This window comes from Adiantum capillus-veneris, chromosome 7 (assembly GCF_014529385.1).
Source record: "Adiantum capillus-veneris isolate H3 chromosome 7, ASM1452938v2, whole genome shotgun sequence".
Taxonomy (NCBI): domain Eukaryota; kingdom Viridiplantae; phylum Streptophyta; class Polypodiopsida; order Polypodiales; family Pteridaceae; genus Adiantum; species Adiantum capillus-veneris.
In genome coordinates, this window is record NC_140937.1 from 58043847 (window position 1) to 58061548 (window position 17702).

At 43.1% G+C, this 17702-nt stretch overlaps 1 protein-coding gene across 1 annotated transcript in view; it reads right to left on the reverse strand.

Moving 5' to 3' along the window:
• Positions 1-12100: 12100 nt before the first annotated feature.
• Positions 12101-17702, reverse strand: part of LOC147453916 (Signal recognition particle, SRP9/SRP14 subunit) — a 50837-nt gene continuing 45235 nt past the window's right edge. The window contains exon 4 of the mRNA XM_086517223.1: positions 12101-12297. Within this exon, the coding sequence (XP_086373349.1) occupies positions 12221-12297 (77 nt within the window). The 3' untranslated portion in view covers positions 12101-12220. The remainder of the gene's footprint in view (positions 12298-17702) is intronic.

Genomic DNA, 17702 nt, shown 5'->3' on the forward strand with positions numbered 1-17702 from the left:
AGAAATATAATTTTTGTTGTGCATGCCTTGAGCTTCTTCATCTTCTCCAAGATGTGTGTGTTTCCCAAAAACCCTATTACCAACATAAATAGGATCCATTACTTTCATTTTGGGTCTATTGGTTCGTCAATTGATCAATCAGTCCATCTTTTGCAAAGCTCGATTGTATCATTCATGGGTCATTGGAACTCTTGGACTATCATGTAACTGAGCATTTAATGTAGGATCAATTATACTTCCATAGTTGTACTCCTAAACTCATAAATATGAATATCTAATTTCTAGTTGTCTTAGTTCCCATCATGTGAATCTATTCTTTCGGTTTAGTTCAATTATCTGTCTAATTTTTACATGTAGTTATTTGAAGTTTGATACTATTCATTTCATTTGATCTGATATCTGACATCTGACTATGAAGTTCTAAACCTAGAATAGTTGTCAAGTGACTAACTCACTCCAAGATACATGATTATAGACTTCATGTTTGGGTCGCTCATTTGCGATTTAGGGTCTTCTATCTATAGTTGTGTTCCTTCTACAATCCACTGCATTGTTGGATTGTTCAAAGGTAAGCTAGAGCAAAGCAATCTTGAAGGCCCACAATCCTTGCCTTTGCCCTTGTGCAAGGACTCCACGTGTAGCATTATCCACTTCTCCTTCCATTGCTTCAAACATATTTTTACATACCTAATATTTATGCCAATGCTAAAATGTTAGAAGATGTATCATAGGTTTAAACAATGAGATTAAATAGCATTACAATAATAGAATCTAAAAATGATTTCCTTGTGAGGTGATCAATTCTGCAGAATGTTTACTATATACTACCTATACACCAAAACGTATGAATCTATCAACACTTTGAACATTGCATGTATGAATGAGCAACATGACATAGCCATTAATCAACTTCGCCTTTTTTGTTTGAATTATGCAAAATTTGTCTTAGCTCTTCGACTCTCAATGCAAGCACTCACACACACACACACACATAGAGTATGTTTTGAAAAGAGTTATGCCACTGCCCAAATCACCTTGACATCTTCCCATTGCCACTACTAGGAGCATCATGCCTTTTCATGTAGTATGACAAATCCAAGTGTGGAAATTTGTAACATCAACCAGACAGTACTACCTACCTACACACAAGCACACGCACATACTAATGCTATTGTTTTGGCTCATAAACTCTAAAAAACACCTAGAATGTCTTCTTGATGCAATTCTAGATGATCCTACTATTGGGATTGCTTAGTAATATTATGAGACTTTGTGGCTTTTTGAAGTTGTCTTGACCCCGTCCCTTAGGTGTTTTATGTCCGAGGCATGCCTTTTATGTTGGCCCTCCATGTAATATGAGTATTCTCTATACACCATATGGGAACATCCTCGAGGTTTTATCCTAAAACTCTTTAAAAAAGCTCCTCCTTTTGGTATCTTGCACTTATTGGGACTCTACCCTTGGTATTCACTTACTCTCTAATTAACTTTCGGGCATCTTTTCAATGGCATGCCTTGACTCTGTTGGAAATAGGGTTGGAGGGAAACACATACGTCTTGGAGAAGACGAAGAAGCTCAAGGCACACAACAAACAGTAGTATAACTTAGTGTGCAATAGAAAGATCAATCAGCCCTAGAGTGATGGGCATATATACAATGCACGGGGGGGGGGGGGGGGGGGGAGGGGAACCTTTTAGTGTTGGAAAAAATGCCCAAGTAGTCCTAAATGTGTTCACACACATCACTACCACATATGTATGGTAACAAATCCCCTCTGGGAGTGATGCGGTGAACGAAAGCTGACACATAGTGTATAGGGAAGTGCAATGCCCTGACTGCATGATCACTCCACAAATGGGAGTAAGCCCAAAGCTTTGCAAAAAGATTCAAACTTCTAACGAGCCAATGCCTTTGTGGACAGATTTGCAAGGTTGCCCTGTGTTGGCACATAAGCCAAGCTGATCTCTCCTGCTGAGAATCTCTCCTTGACATAGTGATAATGCATCTCAATGTGCTTTGTGCAAGCATGAAAAGTTGGGTTCCTCACAACTGACAATGCACTTTGACTATCAGTGTAGATGATGTTTGAAGTATCTTGTTCAACATCCAATCCAGCCATAAGGCGTATGATCCATACACACTCAATCGTAGTTGTGAAGACTGCCATGTACTTAGCCTCACAATTGGAAGTGGCCACAGTAGGTTGCTTCTTGCTCAACCATGATATGCATGAACTGTCGAGCATGCAACAAAAACCACTTGTGCACTCACGTGTCAAAACAACCAACCCAATCTGAGTCCAAAAAGCATGTAAATCTGGAGGTTCAAGTGCTATATTTTTAAGCTCGTAATGCATCAATACCTCAGCAACGACAGAAATCAAAACGGACATAGTTTAAGGGTATGTCCCTACTATTAACAGTTCGGCACAACATTAACCACAAACTAGAACAAAGCAACAGATTGCATGTATCAAGTACCAACAAAAGTTCGGCACCGACTTGAGATGCATTACTTTGTTCAACCATCACCAAATTTGTTAAACTTTACGAAGGGATACAACACCCCCCACACACAGTAGGCGCATAGAACCAATGTAGAAAAAAAAAATCACTCACTCAACTACCTTTCCAAGCACACACAATGCATGCCAAGGCTAAGTGAGGGGAACAACATCCCTCACCACTATATAAATAGTTGAAGGTGAATGGCATTCCAGTCAGAGACAGACAGAGAATCCCCCAAGATCGGCTTACAATATTGTCCCGGATTTCAAGTATGCAGCTATTGTGCTAAGCTATAAAGAGTTAATGGTGAAGGCTCCCAAGATAAGCCATAGGTAGTGTGGGAGTCTGCAGCATATGCACTCACGCTCGGGAGGGGTGACATTCATTAAACACTATGTACTAGAATACACCTGGTTTATTAGTTTAAGGGATTATTTTCACCAAAGACATGCCCCATTCAATAGTTAGTTTAAGGGTTAATTCCCACATGTGCTAATAATGCTCAAGAGGATGAAAAATCCATCAAGGGTTTACCCTAGGGTTAGGAGAGGGGTTGAGTTTCAAGGCTCCCAGAGAGTACAAGGAGGAGAAAAAGTAACCCATTGATGAAAAATCCATCAAGGGTTTACCCTAGGGTTAGGAGAGGGGTTGAGTTTCAAGGCTCCCAGAGAGTACAAGGAGGAGAAAAAGTAACCCCTCCATTAGTTTAAGTGGTCAAGCTAAGGATAGGTTATGCCAGAAGGAATGAAACTACTTTATAGTTCAAGGCACCCAGAAAGAAATGTAACTATGATTAAGGGGGTTGAATTTCAAGGTTCCCAGAGAATATAAGGGGACAAAAATTAACTCCACCACTAAGTTAAGTGGGAAAAATAGGGATAGGTTATGTCAGAAGGGGAAATATTAAATTACAACTCAAGGCACCCAGAGGGTAAATGGAGGAAGATATGAATTGTAGCTATATTTAAGGGGGTTCATCTCTATAGAATATAAGCACCAAGTGGAAGGTTGTTTAGAGGATAGGGTTAAGTCAAAAAAAAATGGGACAAGAGTAACCAGGTATAGGCTATTCCACACAAGAGTGTCTAATGGTGAGTACAACCCGAAGCATACCAACCCCAAGACATTACTTAAGCTGAGATAGTGCATGAATGGGTTTGGCCCCAGAGGAGAGCTCCAGTTTTAAAGCCTCCAAAGGAAGGTCTTTCAATGAACAGGTCAGGTTTCAAATTAGTATTGTGGTTTACAAGTTTGAAACTGAAGTTTCAAAGCATAGAATAGGCCAAAAGTAAGCCACACATGAAAGTGACGTGTGTGGGTCAAAGTGATAGTGCTAAAGAGGCACGATAGTGATATATCAAATATAGGGTAAATGAGTAGTGGAAAATATCCTAATAGTAAACCACAAAGAATTACCAGGTATAGACTCATGGTAATTACCCACAAGACAAAATAACCATCTCCTACATCAATAGCTCAAGTGTAAGTGCGTGAGTAGCTAGATGAAGCAATCATAGCCAGATGAGGTGATCGTGTGTGTGTGTGTGCGCGCGCGCACGCATGCACGTGTGTGTCTAAGAGAGAGAGAGAGAGAGAGAGAGAGAGAGAGAGAGAGAGAGAGAGAGAGAGAGAGAGGGGGGGGGGAGATGGGCAGAGACACGAACCCTAAACCTACAGTCTGCAGCCTTCCACCTCGCAAGTCCCAACCTGCCCATAGGTGCACGCATACGCGTCTGTGTGTGTGTGTGTGTGTGTGTGTGTGTGTGTGTGTGTGTGTGTGTGTGTGTGTGTGTGTGTGTGTGTGTGTGTGTTGCGTGTAGGCAGGCCTACTCGCGATCTTGGGCTTCTGCTGATGCGCGACTATCTGCAGCTCGGTTCTCGTCAACGAGCTCTACGTGTGTGCATGCGTAGGTGTGAGAGTGTGTGTGTGGGTGTTGTTGCGCTGCGTGCAAGTCCACAACTTTGAGTCGGGACTATCGTACTTCTGCTCTATCCCTGCGACCTTTCAGCTCTGTGAAACCTGCACAAGCGAGGAGTTCAATTTGCTGCTTCACAATAGCCTCATGTACATCTTCTATCTGACAGTGTTTTGCAACTTCGTTCTTCAAAAAGTTAGCAGTGGAATTTTCCGTGTCTTTTGTATAGTCTCTGCTTGGAAGAGTGTTGAGCTGAATGTACAATAAGTCGTGGTTTTGTGCAGAGGAAGTTTTTAAAGAAAAAGGTCTTACAAAAATTTTGTGTTTAGCTTTTAGTTCGGCTAACCAAAGAAGAGTGTATGGGTGTGTGTGAGCTTACTGATCAGTGTATATACAAGCGTCGGAAAGCCATGGAAAGTTCGGATATGGATGCTCTAAAAGAATGTTTGCATGAGTACTTCGAGGATGCATGTCAAGCTTGGGAAGGATCCGCTGTCGTCATGGAAGTGCGCATTCATGTACATGAGCTTATGGATCTTGTTGCTCAATATGCACTTAACGCGGTGAATTTTTTTTTCCCGGGTAGAATGCCTATGACTCAGGATGTAGGCCAATGGGTTGATTTCCTACTCAAACGGCAAGCAGTCCGAATGGTTTACTTTGACGCGCGAAGCTTTTATGGAGTCTTGCTAGCCGACATGGATGCTCGGGATGCTTTTCTTGGAATGTCTTCTCTTTTCTTCAATACGCAAATGACTCATGTACTGCCCTAGGCTCTCACCAAGGACTATCAGAGCCTCATTCGTCACAAGTGTCCCGTCTACGTTGAGGTGGTAGACTTTCCTCGCACTTGGCGTCACTTTCTTCCCTTGTTGGCTGCCCGATTGGGCAAAGTCGTTTCCCCTCCTAAGCTGGATGCAAACACAAATTGTTTTTGTATTCTGTGGGACACGGATATCCCCACATCAGCAAGTATTTCGATCGACTTTAGGGATGAAGTGGTTGGAAAGCATTCTTTTAAACTTAAATGGCATAAATTTGCAAACTCTTGCTTCCGCTGTGGCAAATTTGGTCATATGCAGTATGAATGTCCGAAACCAAATCTGCAACCACCTCCTTCAATTGTCCCTACCCCTCAACCTCACTCACCTCGGAAATCTTCTACTACGGTTCAAACCAAAGGTGCTTCAACCTCCTCCCCCACAGCTGGGGTGAATAAAGGCAAAGGGAAACAATTACAATTGTTTGCACTTTCTGCTTCTCCAAATATTAAAGATAAAGGAAAAGAACAAGTTTCAACCTCTCAAACTTGGATAATGTCCAAGAAAACCACTAAATTTGCTAAAGCCCATAATCCGACAGCTTCTCGTAATTATGTGGCCCCTTTGAAGAATGTTGCTCAGAAAAAACTCCCTTGTAATGACCACTTCTTTGGTTGAATCTTGGGACAAGGTTGTTCACTCTTACAAGGAAGTTGTTACAGGAGAAGCCTCTTCATCGCCAGGTGCCTTTATTTTCAATCATCCTGGTCCGGGTATTTACCCACCTTCTCAGGTACCTACAGCTGAAGAGGATGTGTCGATGGGCACTGGTACCTAAGTTTTCCCTTTTTCCCGTTTCCTCACCCACTGTATATACCATACATAATGCATAGTTCTTTGAATTGCATCTCCTATAATGTGCGTGGTTTATGCAATCACGACAAGTGGCAGCTTATCTGGCACTATGTACATACATGTAAAGCAGACGTTCTGGTTATTCAAGAGTATAACCAGCATCAATTTCCAGGACATACTTCTTACTTTGCGGGCTATTGGATAGCTTATGCAGGATCAGCTGGCTATTCTAGAGTGCTTATGCTTGTTCGACATGAGCTCTTCCGAACCTTGGTCTTCATCAATGACCCGATTCGGAGATGGATGGTCATCCAATGTATTGTTAATGGGGAATTTTTTGAATTTGGAGGATTATATGCATACACAGCTTCTGCAGATAGGGCACAGTTGTGGAGTTCTATCTCCTCTTATTGTTGGCGTTCCAATGCATTTCTCTGTGGGGATTTTAATAATGCACCAAACCTTGCGGATAATACTACTGGGCATTCTCACATGCTTCATACGGAACGGCAATCATGGGATCTATTTATGTTAGACATGTAATGGGCTTGATTTGTGGCCCTTTTTGCATGCGCCTGATTCAGGATTCACTTTTCAACATAATGCTCAATCTACGTATCGCCCTTGGCTGGATCGCTGGTATCTTTGTCACATGCAACAATATGATTGATGACTTTGTATGTGAGATGAGGACTGATTATGCTATGTGTCTCTCGAACCATTTTCCTGTATGTTTGAAACTTCATTTTGGCTCTTTTGATGTCAATGATTGCCTACCCACAGAGACTTTTGCATGTCAATAATGCTTATCCCAAACATGAGCTTTTTCGCGCTATGATTATGGATATCATCCCGCCTTTGATCTCTCAGATGTATGTTGATATTGACATAGCCTGGTTTTGCTTTCTTATGCGTGTTCAATGTGTTATATAGGATTATGGCAGGGATTATTTGTCACAATTAAGGGAACACGTTAAACAGGCAAAGGATACTTGTAGCAGGTTGATGCACTTGGCTAATCATTCTTCTCTTACTGACACTCAAATGACTAAGTTGCTTTCTGCTCGCACTATGTTACGGCACAATGATGAGAGGAAATTGGCCAAATGGCAGACTCGAGCTCGTCAACAGGATTTTTGCAGATAAAGGATGTGCTTCTAAACAATTCTTTGAGCATTTGCATCACTAATGGCAGTCTCAAGCTATACGGAGAGTTAAATTACCGTCTGGGGAGTGGACCTCCACTTTACGGGAGCTAGCACTAGCCCGACACTCTCATTATGGCACGATTTTTGAATCCCCTTCTTCTCCCACAAGAGAAGCTCTCCAAGCGCGTCACATGTTTCTATCACATGTTACTCCTATTCTTTTGATGCACCAGGCTCAAGACTTGGAAGATTTATTCACTGAGTCGGAATTGTATGCCAACTTGCTTGATTTGGGTCGGTGGAGAGCTCCTAGTTGGGATGGTTTCTTTTCTGTGGAATTTTTCTTGTCATCCTAGGATTATTTGAAGTTGCCTATGTTGTTCATGATGAATACGGCTTGGGAACAGCAAGAATTGCCCTCCTCTTTGAAAGAAGGTTTGCTCAAGTTGATACCTAAGCATCTCATTGGCGGCCTATTACACTCATGCCTGTGGTATATAAATTAATGGCAAAAATGCTTGTTAACCCACTCAAGAGCTTTCTGCATGAAGGCTTGCATCAATCTCAATACGGCTTCATTCCACGATGCCAAATTATTGATAACCTCGCAAATGTCATCATTGATATGGAATATGCAAATTACACTCAACAGGATGTCTTGGTTATGCAGGTTGACATTGAAAAGGCATTTGATAATGTTCTTTGGGATTACATTGCGGATACCATGCAATACTTGGGATTTGGGCCTAGGTTATCCCGTGTCGTGCTTTTCTTGCATGCACACAGCACTTCTGCAGGCTTGTTGGATGGATCTCTCACAAAATCTTGGCCTTTGGGACGGTCCGTAAGGCAGAAATGCCCTCTTAGTGATTTGCTTTATGTGATGGCTACTCACCCCTTGTTTATGTATTTAGATTCCTTGACTTCCACTGGTAGATTACATGGCCTAACATTACCTTCTGGACAGCATTTTGCTGGCCAAGCCTATACGGATTACTCTTTGATTCTGCCTGCAATCACTATGATGATGTCCAGCAAATTATGCATACTTTTCACTTGTTTGGATTGGCAGTAGGTCTCAAAGTTAACTTTAGTAAATCCAAGCTATTGCCTCTAAAAGATTGATACTGGCATAAGATATTGTGGCCTGGGGAGATTATTCCTATGCACGTTGTGGTTCGCCATCTGGGTTAGCCGTTGGGTTGGAATGTATCGACTATGCAAACTGGATTGGGTGCTTCAACGTCTGCATTCCAAGTTAAATTATTGGAAATTGTCCACGTGGCCACTACATGTGCGTCTCAGGATTGTCCAATGCATCCTTGTGGCTTATGTGGAGATTTACTTGCCTTCGCTATCCTGGTCTCAATTGCGCTTGCAGTCTTTCATGTCTAGTATTTAAGAGCATTTTTGGCGGACCTCGTCTAGCACGAAGGGTCTTCGGCGTTTATCTATGGACAAGCTATGTTCTCCCAAGTGGCTTGGAGGGTTAAATATTTTGGACTTGATGTCATGTTTTGGCTCGAAAATCTATGTTGTTGCCAGTTTTGGTGGAGCAGCAGCAACCCCGAGCTCACATGGTCACACATTTGTGTACGCAGATTGTCACTCCGTCTTTTGGTCATTGGAAACCGACTTATTGGGATGTTGTTTTTGGGAAGCTTGAAGGACACATCTTCTCTCATTGTTGATTGGAAGGTTGTCACTTCCCATTTGGCATGGCATGGTGGACAATCCTTTGTGGGTAACTCCCTTCCTTTGGAGATTCTGCATTGGAGCAGGGCCTTCACTTCAACTTTGATTCAACGGTCTCCTCGCCAAGTGCATTTTCTTTCCCAAAAAGGAATCTGTCATGTACATCAAGTAGGTTGATGACTCGGGTTATGTTCTTTCGTTCGCTAATGCGGTGTCCGCTTTCGGTTGGGTCCTCAATATTCTCCTCTCTGGCGGGAAATTCAAAGGATTCTTGTTGATCACTAACCCATTCCTCCTTTGGATGTGGACTCCCACTTCTCTGATTGGAATCTGGCTACTACCAGATTGGACTGCAGTTCAGATGGCAATGTCTATGCTATCTTGCAGTCTGATGTATGGATTGTGTATCATGGTAATCAATTGTGGTCGCTTTCCGAGTCATCTTGTGGTGGAAACACACATTATCTCGCATTTGGCAAAGTCATCTACCTTTGAAGGAACGTGTTTTCTTGTGGCACTGCTTGGTGGGAGCTCTACCTGTTGGCAGTGTATTACATGCACGGCATGTTGCGCCATTCCAGAGCCTTCATTTGGCAAGTGTCAACTGTTCTTCGACTGTGTTTTCCTTCCGGCACTTTTCACAGATGCTTTTGGCTTTTTGGGGTGCTCCGGTCATCGCAATCTCAGTTTGCAGTGTTCTTTACCTAGGTCAGATTTTGGACTCTGTGGGCCATCTGGCACCATAGGAACTCCTTGATGTTTCAAAGCACTTATGTTGAACCCTTTCCATATTTCAAATTATCTCTTGGTCAAGCGCTACATTTCGCTCATGATGTTGGAGACATCACTCTTGATGCCTACAAGATTTACTTTGACCTCATAGTGGTCCACTTTTTGTATCCCTTTCTTTTTGTGGGTTTCCTCGCTTTGAGGTTTCCCACCTGTAAATTCTCGCAAACAAGATTTACAAATAAAAAATAAAAATCGTGTGTGTGTGTGTGTGTGTGTGTGTGTGTGTGTGAGAGAGAGAGAGAGAGAGAGAGAGAGAGAGAGAATATAAATACAACGAAAATATTGCTACTGATGAACTAAGCATCTTGTCAAATACTATGTTGTTTGCCACTCATCAATCAAGAGTCATGTCATACATGGCTACTACCAAATTGGATTGCATTTCAGATGGCAATGTCTATACCATCTTGCAGTCTGATGTATGGATTGTGCATCATGGTAATCAGCTGTGGTCGCTTCCCGAGTCATCCTTGTGGTGGAAACACACATTATCTCGCATTTGGCAGTCATCTACCTTTGAAGGAACGTGTTTTCTTGTGGCACTCCTTGGTGGGAGCTCTACCTGTTGGCAGTGTATTACATGCACGGCATATTGCGCCTTCTTGCTTCCTAAGATGCCTTGACGCTGAGGAGACCATGCCACACTTACTGTCGGGTTTTACCATTCCAGAGCCTTCATTCGGCAAGTGTCAACTGTTCTTCGACTGTGGCACTTTTCACGGATGCTTTTTGCTTTTTGGGGTGCTCCGGTCATCGCAACCTCAGTTTGCGGTGTTCTTTACCTGGGTCAGATTTTGGACTCTGTGGGCCATCTGGCACCATAGGAACTCCTTGATATTTCAAAGCATTTATGTTGAACCCTTTCCATATTTCAAATTATCTCTTGGTCAAGCGCTACATTTCGCTCATGATGTTGGAGACATCACTCTTGATGCTTACACGATTTACTTTGACCTCATAGTGCTCCGCTTTTTGTATCGCTTTCTTTCTGTGGGTTTCCTCGCTTTGAGGTTTCCCACCTGTAAATTCTAGCAAACAAGATTTACAAATAAAAAATTAAAAATCGTGTGTGTGTGTGTGTGTGTGTGTGTGTGTGTGTGTGAGAGAGAGAGAGAGAGAGAGAGAATATAAATACAACGAAAATATTGCTACTCATGAACTAAGCATCTTGTCAAACACTATGTTGTTTGCCACTCATCAATCAAGAGTCGTGTCATACATTGTAATATTTCAAGGTTAATCCATATTTTCACTAAATCACAAGAAGCTCCTGCAGATTATAACCCTACATGTCCAGTACATATTACATTTTTAACATCCAAAACACGTCAACTCATGCAGCCTGTTGGGGTTAGCTTAACAATCTTGATGCAATGTGTCTGGAAATATATGTTTTAGCAGAGTGGAACATTTTTGAAAACATGCTTACAAGCATTCTATTTGATTTACTCTTATAAGATAAGGTGCTGATGGCTATGTCATGTATAATCATCCAATTTATCCTATGTGCAAAACAACAAACAAAAGGTGTATTAAAGATCAGATAGAGCTTGTAATCACATAATCCTGATGGACCTCTCTAATGCAGTATCCAATAGAGCTATGGCTCAAATATATCTACTAATGCATACATAAGTCAAGTTTGCCGTGATAGGTAAGCTGACAAGAATTGTATGAATGACTAGTGCTTCATTCGTACTGCTTGCTTTGGGTTGGTAGAATCATGAGAGAGAGAGAGAGAGAGAGAGAGAGAGAGACTACTCAATTACCCTCTTTATAAAAATATGAAAACAAATATATATACCTAGATGAATCGAGGACAAGCCCAGATTCACCTTTAAAGGCAAGTACTAGGTATAGAGTCATGGTCGTCATCCACAAAATGGCATAACCATCAGCTCCATCATGCATAGTATTGGCTAAATACTACGACATCCCCACTAACGTCATCACTGCCCACTAGTGGGCGTAGAACTAGGTACAAATACAAACACCCCACCCCCCCCCCCCCCGGGTGTTTCTGTCATAACTCTTATAACTTTGGAGATGCATAGTATAACTACCCCACACAGTGGTCTACATATATAAGAGAAAATACTTACTTCATGTTTCTGTTATAAGAAAAGGAAGAAATAAAATTTGTCATCATTAACTTACAATGTGGCACTATTCCGCAAGCCATCCAATGGTCCACAATTGCTCCCAAGAGTTCCATGCTTCGCTACGGCCATATGTAAGCCGAAAAGAAAACATTGCAAGAAATGCAACCTAAACATAAGACAAAAGACCCCACCACCAAATTGTATCCCCAATACACTAAAAATGCATTGGACTGTAGGAATGTTGATAGCAGAATTCAATCAACAAATCGTATAAATGCCCACCAAATTGAGTACCCAACAACTGAAAAGTGGCTCAGGATATATAGGCGGGTAGTGCTGCATGTCCAATTTTCTATTGATAGCAAACAAGGTTCAATGAGAGTCTGGTATATCAACAATCAGTTACAAGCTGATGACCTGAATCAGCAAAATTTCAGGTATTCCTATTGTCTCCTTCCCCTGCCTTTCTTTGCAGGTGGAACCAAAGCAGAATCCTTTGAAAAATCTTCAGTGATGTCAGCTGCAGCATAGAACAAATTTACTATCAAGAGTCTTCTTATTGAGAATCAATTGAGTACACATGCATACATATATACATGGGTGGTGGCAAGCATGCCCTATTGACAACTCAAACATCAAAGCACCTAAAAATCCATGTTCAAACCCTTATTATCACTTCGATTCACACCCTACAATTAATTCCTTTCTTCCATTCTTTACCAAAAGAAAACACGTCATAAAGCTAGAGGTTACAATCAAGGATTGTCACCAAAAAACAAACGCAAGAGCTAATCCTTTTTCTTTTAATCTAAGCACAGGGCTTTGAAAGAGCTTACAGCCATATAGCCAGCAGCAGAAATACTGCAAGGTGAAGCTGCACCCATACACTATGTCTAGCATATACACATAAGCGTTGTGCTATCCAGACATGGGTATCGAACATCGTCGGATGTAGCTCCTGCAAAATTGTGAAGATTGAGACGGATGACCAGACAAAGGAGTGAGGAGTAAGGCAAAAGCGAAATGGGCTCTGGCAGACCAGCATTCTGTTTTGATCATAGATTGCAACAGTTTGGACTTCCCAGATATTGCGGGTTTCTTTTAATGTTCTCTTTGAGCTTTCAACAACGCAAGCATCCGCATATTAGGCTCCGGTGCAGATGAATGTAAGGTGCAGCGGAAGTGAATGTTGAACTTTGCTCAAGATGAGTGCTCCAAACTGTGCTCAAGGTTCCTTTTACTTACGGAAGGGAGAGCCTTCCGTTCCTTTAGTGAGAGAGTGCAATGGACACAGACAAAGTGGTGAACACTATGAATGAAGGTGCTGAGACTGAGAGATAGAGAGAGAAGAATACGACACCAATCAAGTTGTCAAACCCTCCTCCAAGGGCCCCATTCTCTATGGCGAGAGCGGTTTACTTATGATTGCACAAATCTCTACAATGCTTTGGACTTGCCGACGATGAGGACGATGACAAGACGGGCTGAAATCTGGAATCTCTAATGGCTGAAATCTGCAAATCTTTATCTGCTGAATTCTGACTCTATGTCGGTGATGATGTCAATGACGACGGTATGACGACGACGTGCTGAAAACGCAGATGCTGAAATCTGCATTTTCCGGGCTGAATCTGAAAACTTTGTGGAGTATGACCATGCGGCGAGGATCTGTTGCGGGAAGGTGAGATCTGCGAGGTTTGGGGGTCGTATTGCGGGATCTTACTGCTGAAAACTGAAAACGCTGGTCCTCTTTATTGATCTGCCGCGGAGGAATTGCAAAACGCTAGGTTGATATGCTGCTCCCAAAAACGCTAGGCTGATCTGGGGTCATGCTGTGTACAACCGGAGGATATGCCATCTAATCTAAGTGCTTGGACATGCACGGTCTGCAAACAGACTCACAAAAGTGCAAGATCACTTCCTATTCTAGACTGACTTGACTGAACTGAACCCTGGTCATGCCGTAGCTTGTCCACAGACACATAGGGTTGGATGTGTCACGTGACATCCCCTCCTTTTCAAAGTGAGGTACTAGTACCGAACTGTATGGCGTCGAGGGAGATCGCCAATAACATCCGGAATCCTGAAAAGGACTCTTCGTCGGCCCACTCTGATGTGTGGGTCATGCGATACTTGAACTTCATAAAGGTCTGCAACGCTTGCTTCTTTGGGCCGCGCCGAAAGCGACACAAAATCATCTTCACTGCTTCAACTTCGTCTATAGTCATGCGTCTATCTTCTTCAAGAATCTCCATGGCTAAAAATTCTTAAAACCACTTCCAACACAAAAACATGAACATACCCATTCCATGTAAAGTGACTAGAAAAATACTATTCGTTCGAAAACACTGCATGCAATGGAGATGAACATAGAGACGGAGTGCCATGATGTTCACCACACACACACAAACAATGAGATCGAACCTTTCTCTTCTGATCTAAATCAATCAACTGTGGCAATTCACAACGGAAATGCCCATGCTTGGTGCTCATACTGTCTTGTGCTCTTTCTACAACTGTGTCGTGCCAAGGAAGAGACATGGAATGTGACTTCCTTGAATGCATACATGTTATCTTTTTATGAGAAATCCGCATACATCCGTGCGCATCCATGAGTGAAACGTGCTCAACATACAATGTCATGCCTAGGAAAAGGGATCACATAAAGACGCTGACTAAAATATAGGAAACGATCACGAATGAAACACTCGAACAATGCGTGTTGACAAATCATTCGAACACATGGTACTTCCTGTAAGGGTTCTTTGGACATAGGCTCGAGAGCCAAGATCGATTCTTCGTGTTTGATCAAATCTTCCTGTGGGGGTTCTGTAGACCTCGACTCGAAAGCCAAGATCGGTTCTTCGTGATTGATTGAATATGCAATGAGGTTAGCTTCACTAGAAAAAGTATCAATTAACACATCATCCTTGTGAACAATCACATCATCTTCATGCAAATCATCATGAGTGTGAGAAATCACATGTTGATCATCATGCAAATCATCATGCTTGTCATTGTCATTCAATTTATTATGCTTATCATCATGCAAATCCTGTGTGTCATGCTTTGGAGAAGAAGAGACTGAGAGAGCCTTCTTTTCCCGAATCTCTTCAATCTTCGCCTGCACATCAGAAATGAGAGAGGAAGAATGAACAACGTTCTTGCGATTCAATTATGTTTTTCTTTCTGCGTACTTGCGATCCAATTCTTTGGCCTCCAAGCGTAATTGCTCGCACTCACGCTCCATGGCTGCCATTCTTTGTGCCACATTGTCATCATGTCCATCATCGTCTTGCACCAAGCCTCCATAGGATCTAGTGCAATCCTTGGCGTAGATGGGGAAGGGGGAGGGTCAAAAAAACCTCCTGGTGGGGAAAATTCTTCTTCGCTACTCCCATGCTCACCACCTTCATGCAAAGTATCCATAGCGCTTCGGGTGATGACCATCCACTGAAGTCTTGGATTCTTGTGGGTTCTTGTGGTCTTGGGTTCTTCAGTTCACAAGAAACTTGGGATCTTGTGGGTCTTGGGTTCTTAAGTGTCTTGAGGTTCTTGGGTTCTTTCGCTTGCAATTTGTGTTAGAGAAGGATCTTCTCTTCACCAGCGTTTTGCTCTTTTCCACGGGCGCATCCCTTGGCGGCCTTGCGCTCACACCAAGGTTGCTTTTTTCCTACCTCACGTCAATTGGCCGGCCGCTAAGTGCACGGTCCCCTCTCAATGAGTGAAAAGAGGCACAAGGGGAGGCTGGACAAGCCCTTCTTTCTTGGGTTTCCTGTCACTCTTCAAAAACATGATTAGGAATCGACACGCCCAAGAGGACTTGGGTTACATGCAACCGCAACAAGCAAAAAAAATTATGTGGTTCTTTGCTTGAGTGATACAGAACACTGCCAAAGCTCTGATACGAATGTAAGGTGCAGCGGAAGTGAATGTTGAACTTTGCTCAAGATGAGTGCTCCAAACTGTGCTCAAGGTTCCTTTTACTTACAGAAGGGAGAGCCTTTTGTTCCTTTAGTGAGAGAGTGCAATGGACACAAACAAAGTGGTGAACACTGTGAATGAAAGTGTTGAGACTGAGAGATAGAGAGAGAAGAATACGACACCAATCAAGTTGTCAAACCCTCCTCCAAGGGCCCCACTCTCTATGGCGAGAGCGGTCTACTTATGATTGCACAAATCTCTGTAATGCTTTGGACTTGCCGACGATGTCGACGACGATGAGGCCGACAATGAGACGAGCTGAAATCTGGAATCTCTAATGGCTGAAATCTGCAAATCTTTATCTGCTGAATTCTGACTCTATGTCGGTGATGACGACGGTACGACGACGGTACGACGACGACGCGCTGAAAATGCAAATGCTGAATTCTGCATTTTCCGTGTTGAATCTGCGACGAGGATCTGCTGCGGGAAGGTGAGATCTGCGAGGTTTGGGGGTCGTACTGCGGGATCTGACTGCTGAAAACTGAAAACGCTGGTCCTCTTTATTGATATGCCGCGGAGGAACCGCAAAACGCTAGGTTGATATGCTGCTCCCAAAAACGCTAGGCTGATCTGGGGTCAATCTGCAAAAACGCCAGGTGTCTTGCTTGGTCCTGCTATCGCCAGGTTGCTCTTGATGAAAAACACTGGGCTGATCTTGGGTCTGTGGCTGAAAACGCAAGGGTTTACCGCCGGTTGGGGGTCTTGTTGAGAAGGTGCCTGTTGAACGCGAAGTTCCTGTTGCCTCTTCTGCCAAAAAGTCCTAGCTCTGGTTTGCTTATATATTATCTTAGCAAAATTGCCCTACCTAGTTCCCAACAAAAGTCACTTAAAAAATAAGTGAAAAAAGTCAAAAATAGGGAAAATAGGTTTAATGCACTGGAAAATTCCCCCGATGGATTTTGATGGGAATGCTGATGATCATGCTGTGTGCAATCGGAGGATATGCATCTAATCTAAGTGCCTGGACATGCACGGTCTACGAACAGACTCACAAAAGTGCCAGATCACTTCCTAATCTAGACTGACTTGATTGAACTGCACCCTGGTCATGCCGTAGCTTGCCCACAGACACATAGGGTTGGATGTGTCACGTGAAAATGAAGGGGGAAATCAGCAGATTAGTGTAAAGAATGAGGATGCAAGAGAGCTACACAAGACAAGCACAAAGCACACAAAGATGGAAAGCTTCTTCTTCTTCTTTACAGAAAAGAGAGTACAAAATGACTAAGTGCTAAAGCTGAAAAGTAGCACATATGTACACGCGGTCACGAAGTGTGAAATCGCTAGAAGCGTACTAGGCTGGCACTATATGTGTAGTCCAGCTGTAGAATCATTGGCAGAGATCCTCCGTGTCGGTCACCTAACGCGCCAGTGAGTAAATGCCGTAAGCGGCCAAGACCCGTAGTGGATGCCAACTCAAGGTGTAGAGCTCGACATCTCAACACTCCCCCTCGAGCTCTGCATGTCGCAGAGTCCAAGCATAGTCCGGAAACGTCGAAGCTTCTCAGCTCCGAGGGCCTTGGTAAAGATATCCGCTATCTGCTCCTCTGTGCTGACGTAGACCAAGTCGATGTCGCCCGCCAACACTCGCTCTCGAACGTAGTGGTAATGGACCTCTATGTGTTTGGTCCTGTCATGGAACACTGGGTTCCTAGCCAACTGCATGCTGCTGAGGTTGTCACAATGGATGAAAATATGCTGGTCCACCTGCACTCCCAAGTCCTCAAGTAATGTGCGTAGCCAAGCTACCTCGCACGCCGCAACTGCTGCACCTCTGTACTCGGCCTCTGTGCTCGATAAAGCAACCGTAGGCTGCTTTTTGCTGCTCCAAGTAACAGCAGCACTCCCAAAAGAGAACATGAAGCCACTCGTAGATCTCCTATCAACAATGCTACCTGCCCAATCTGCATCTGTATACCCATACAATGCTAATGGTGC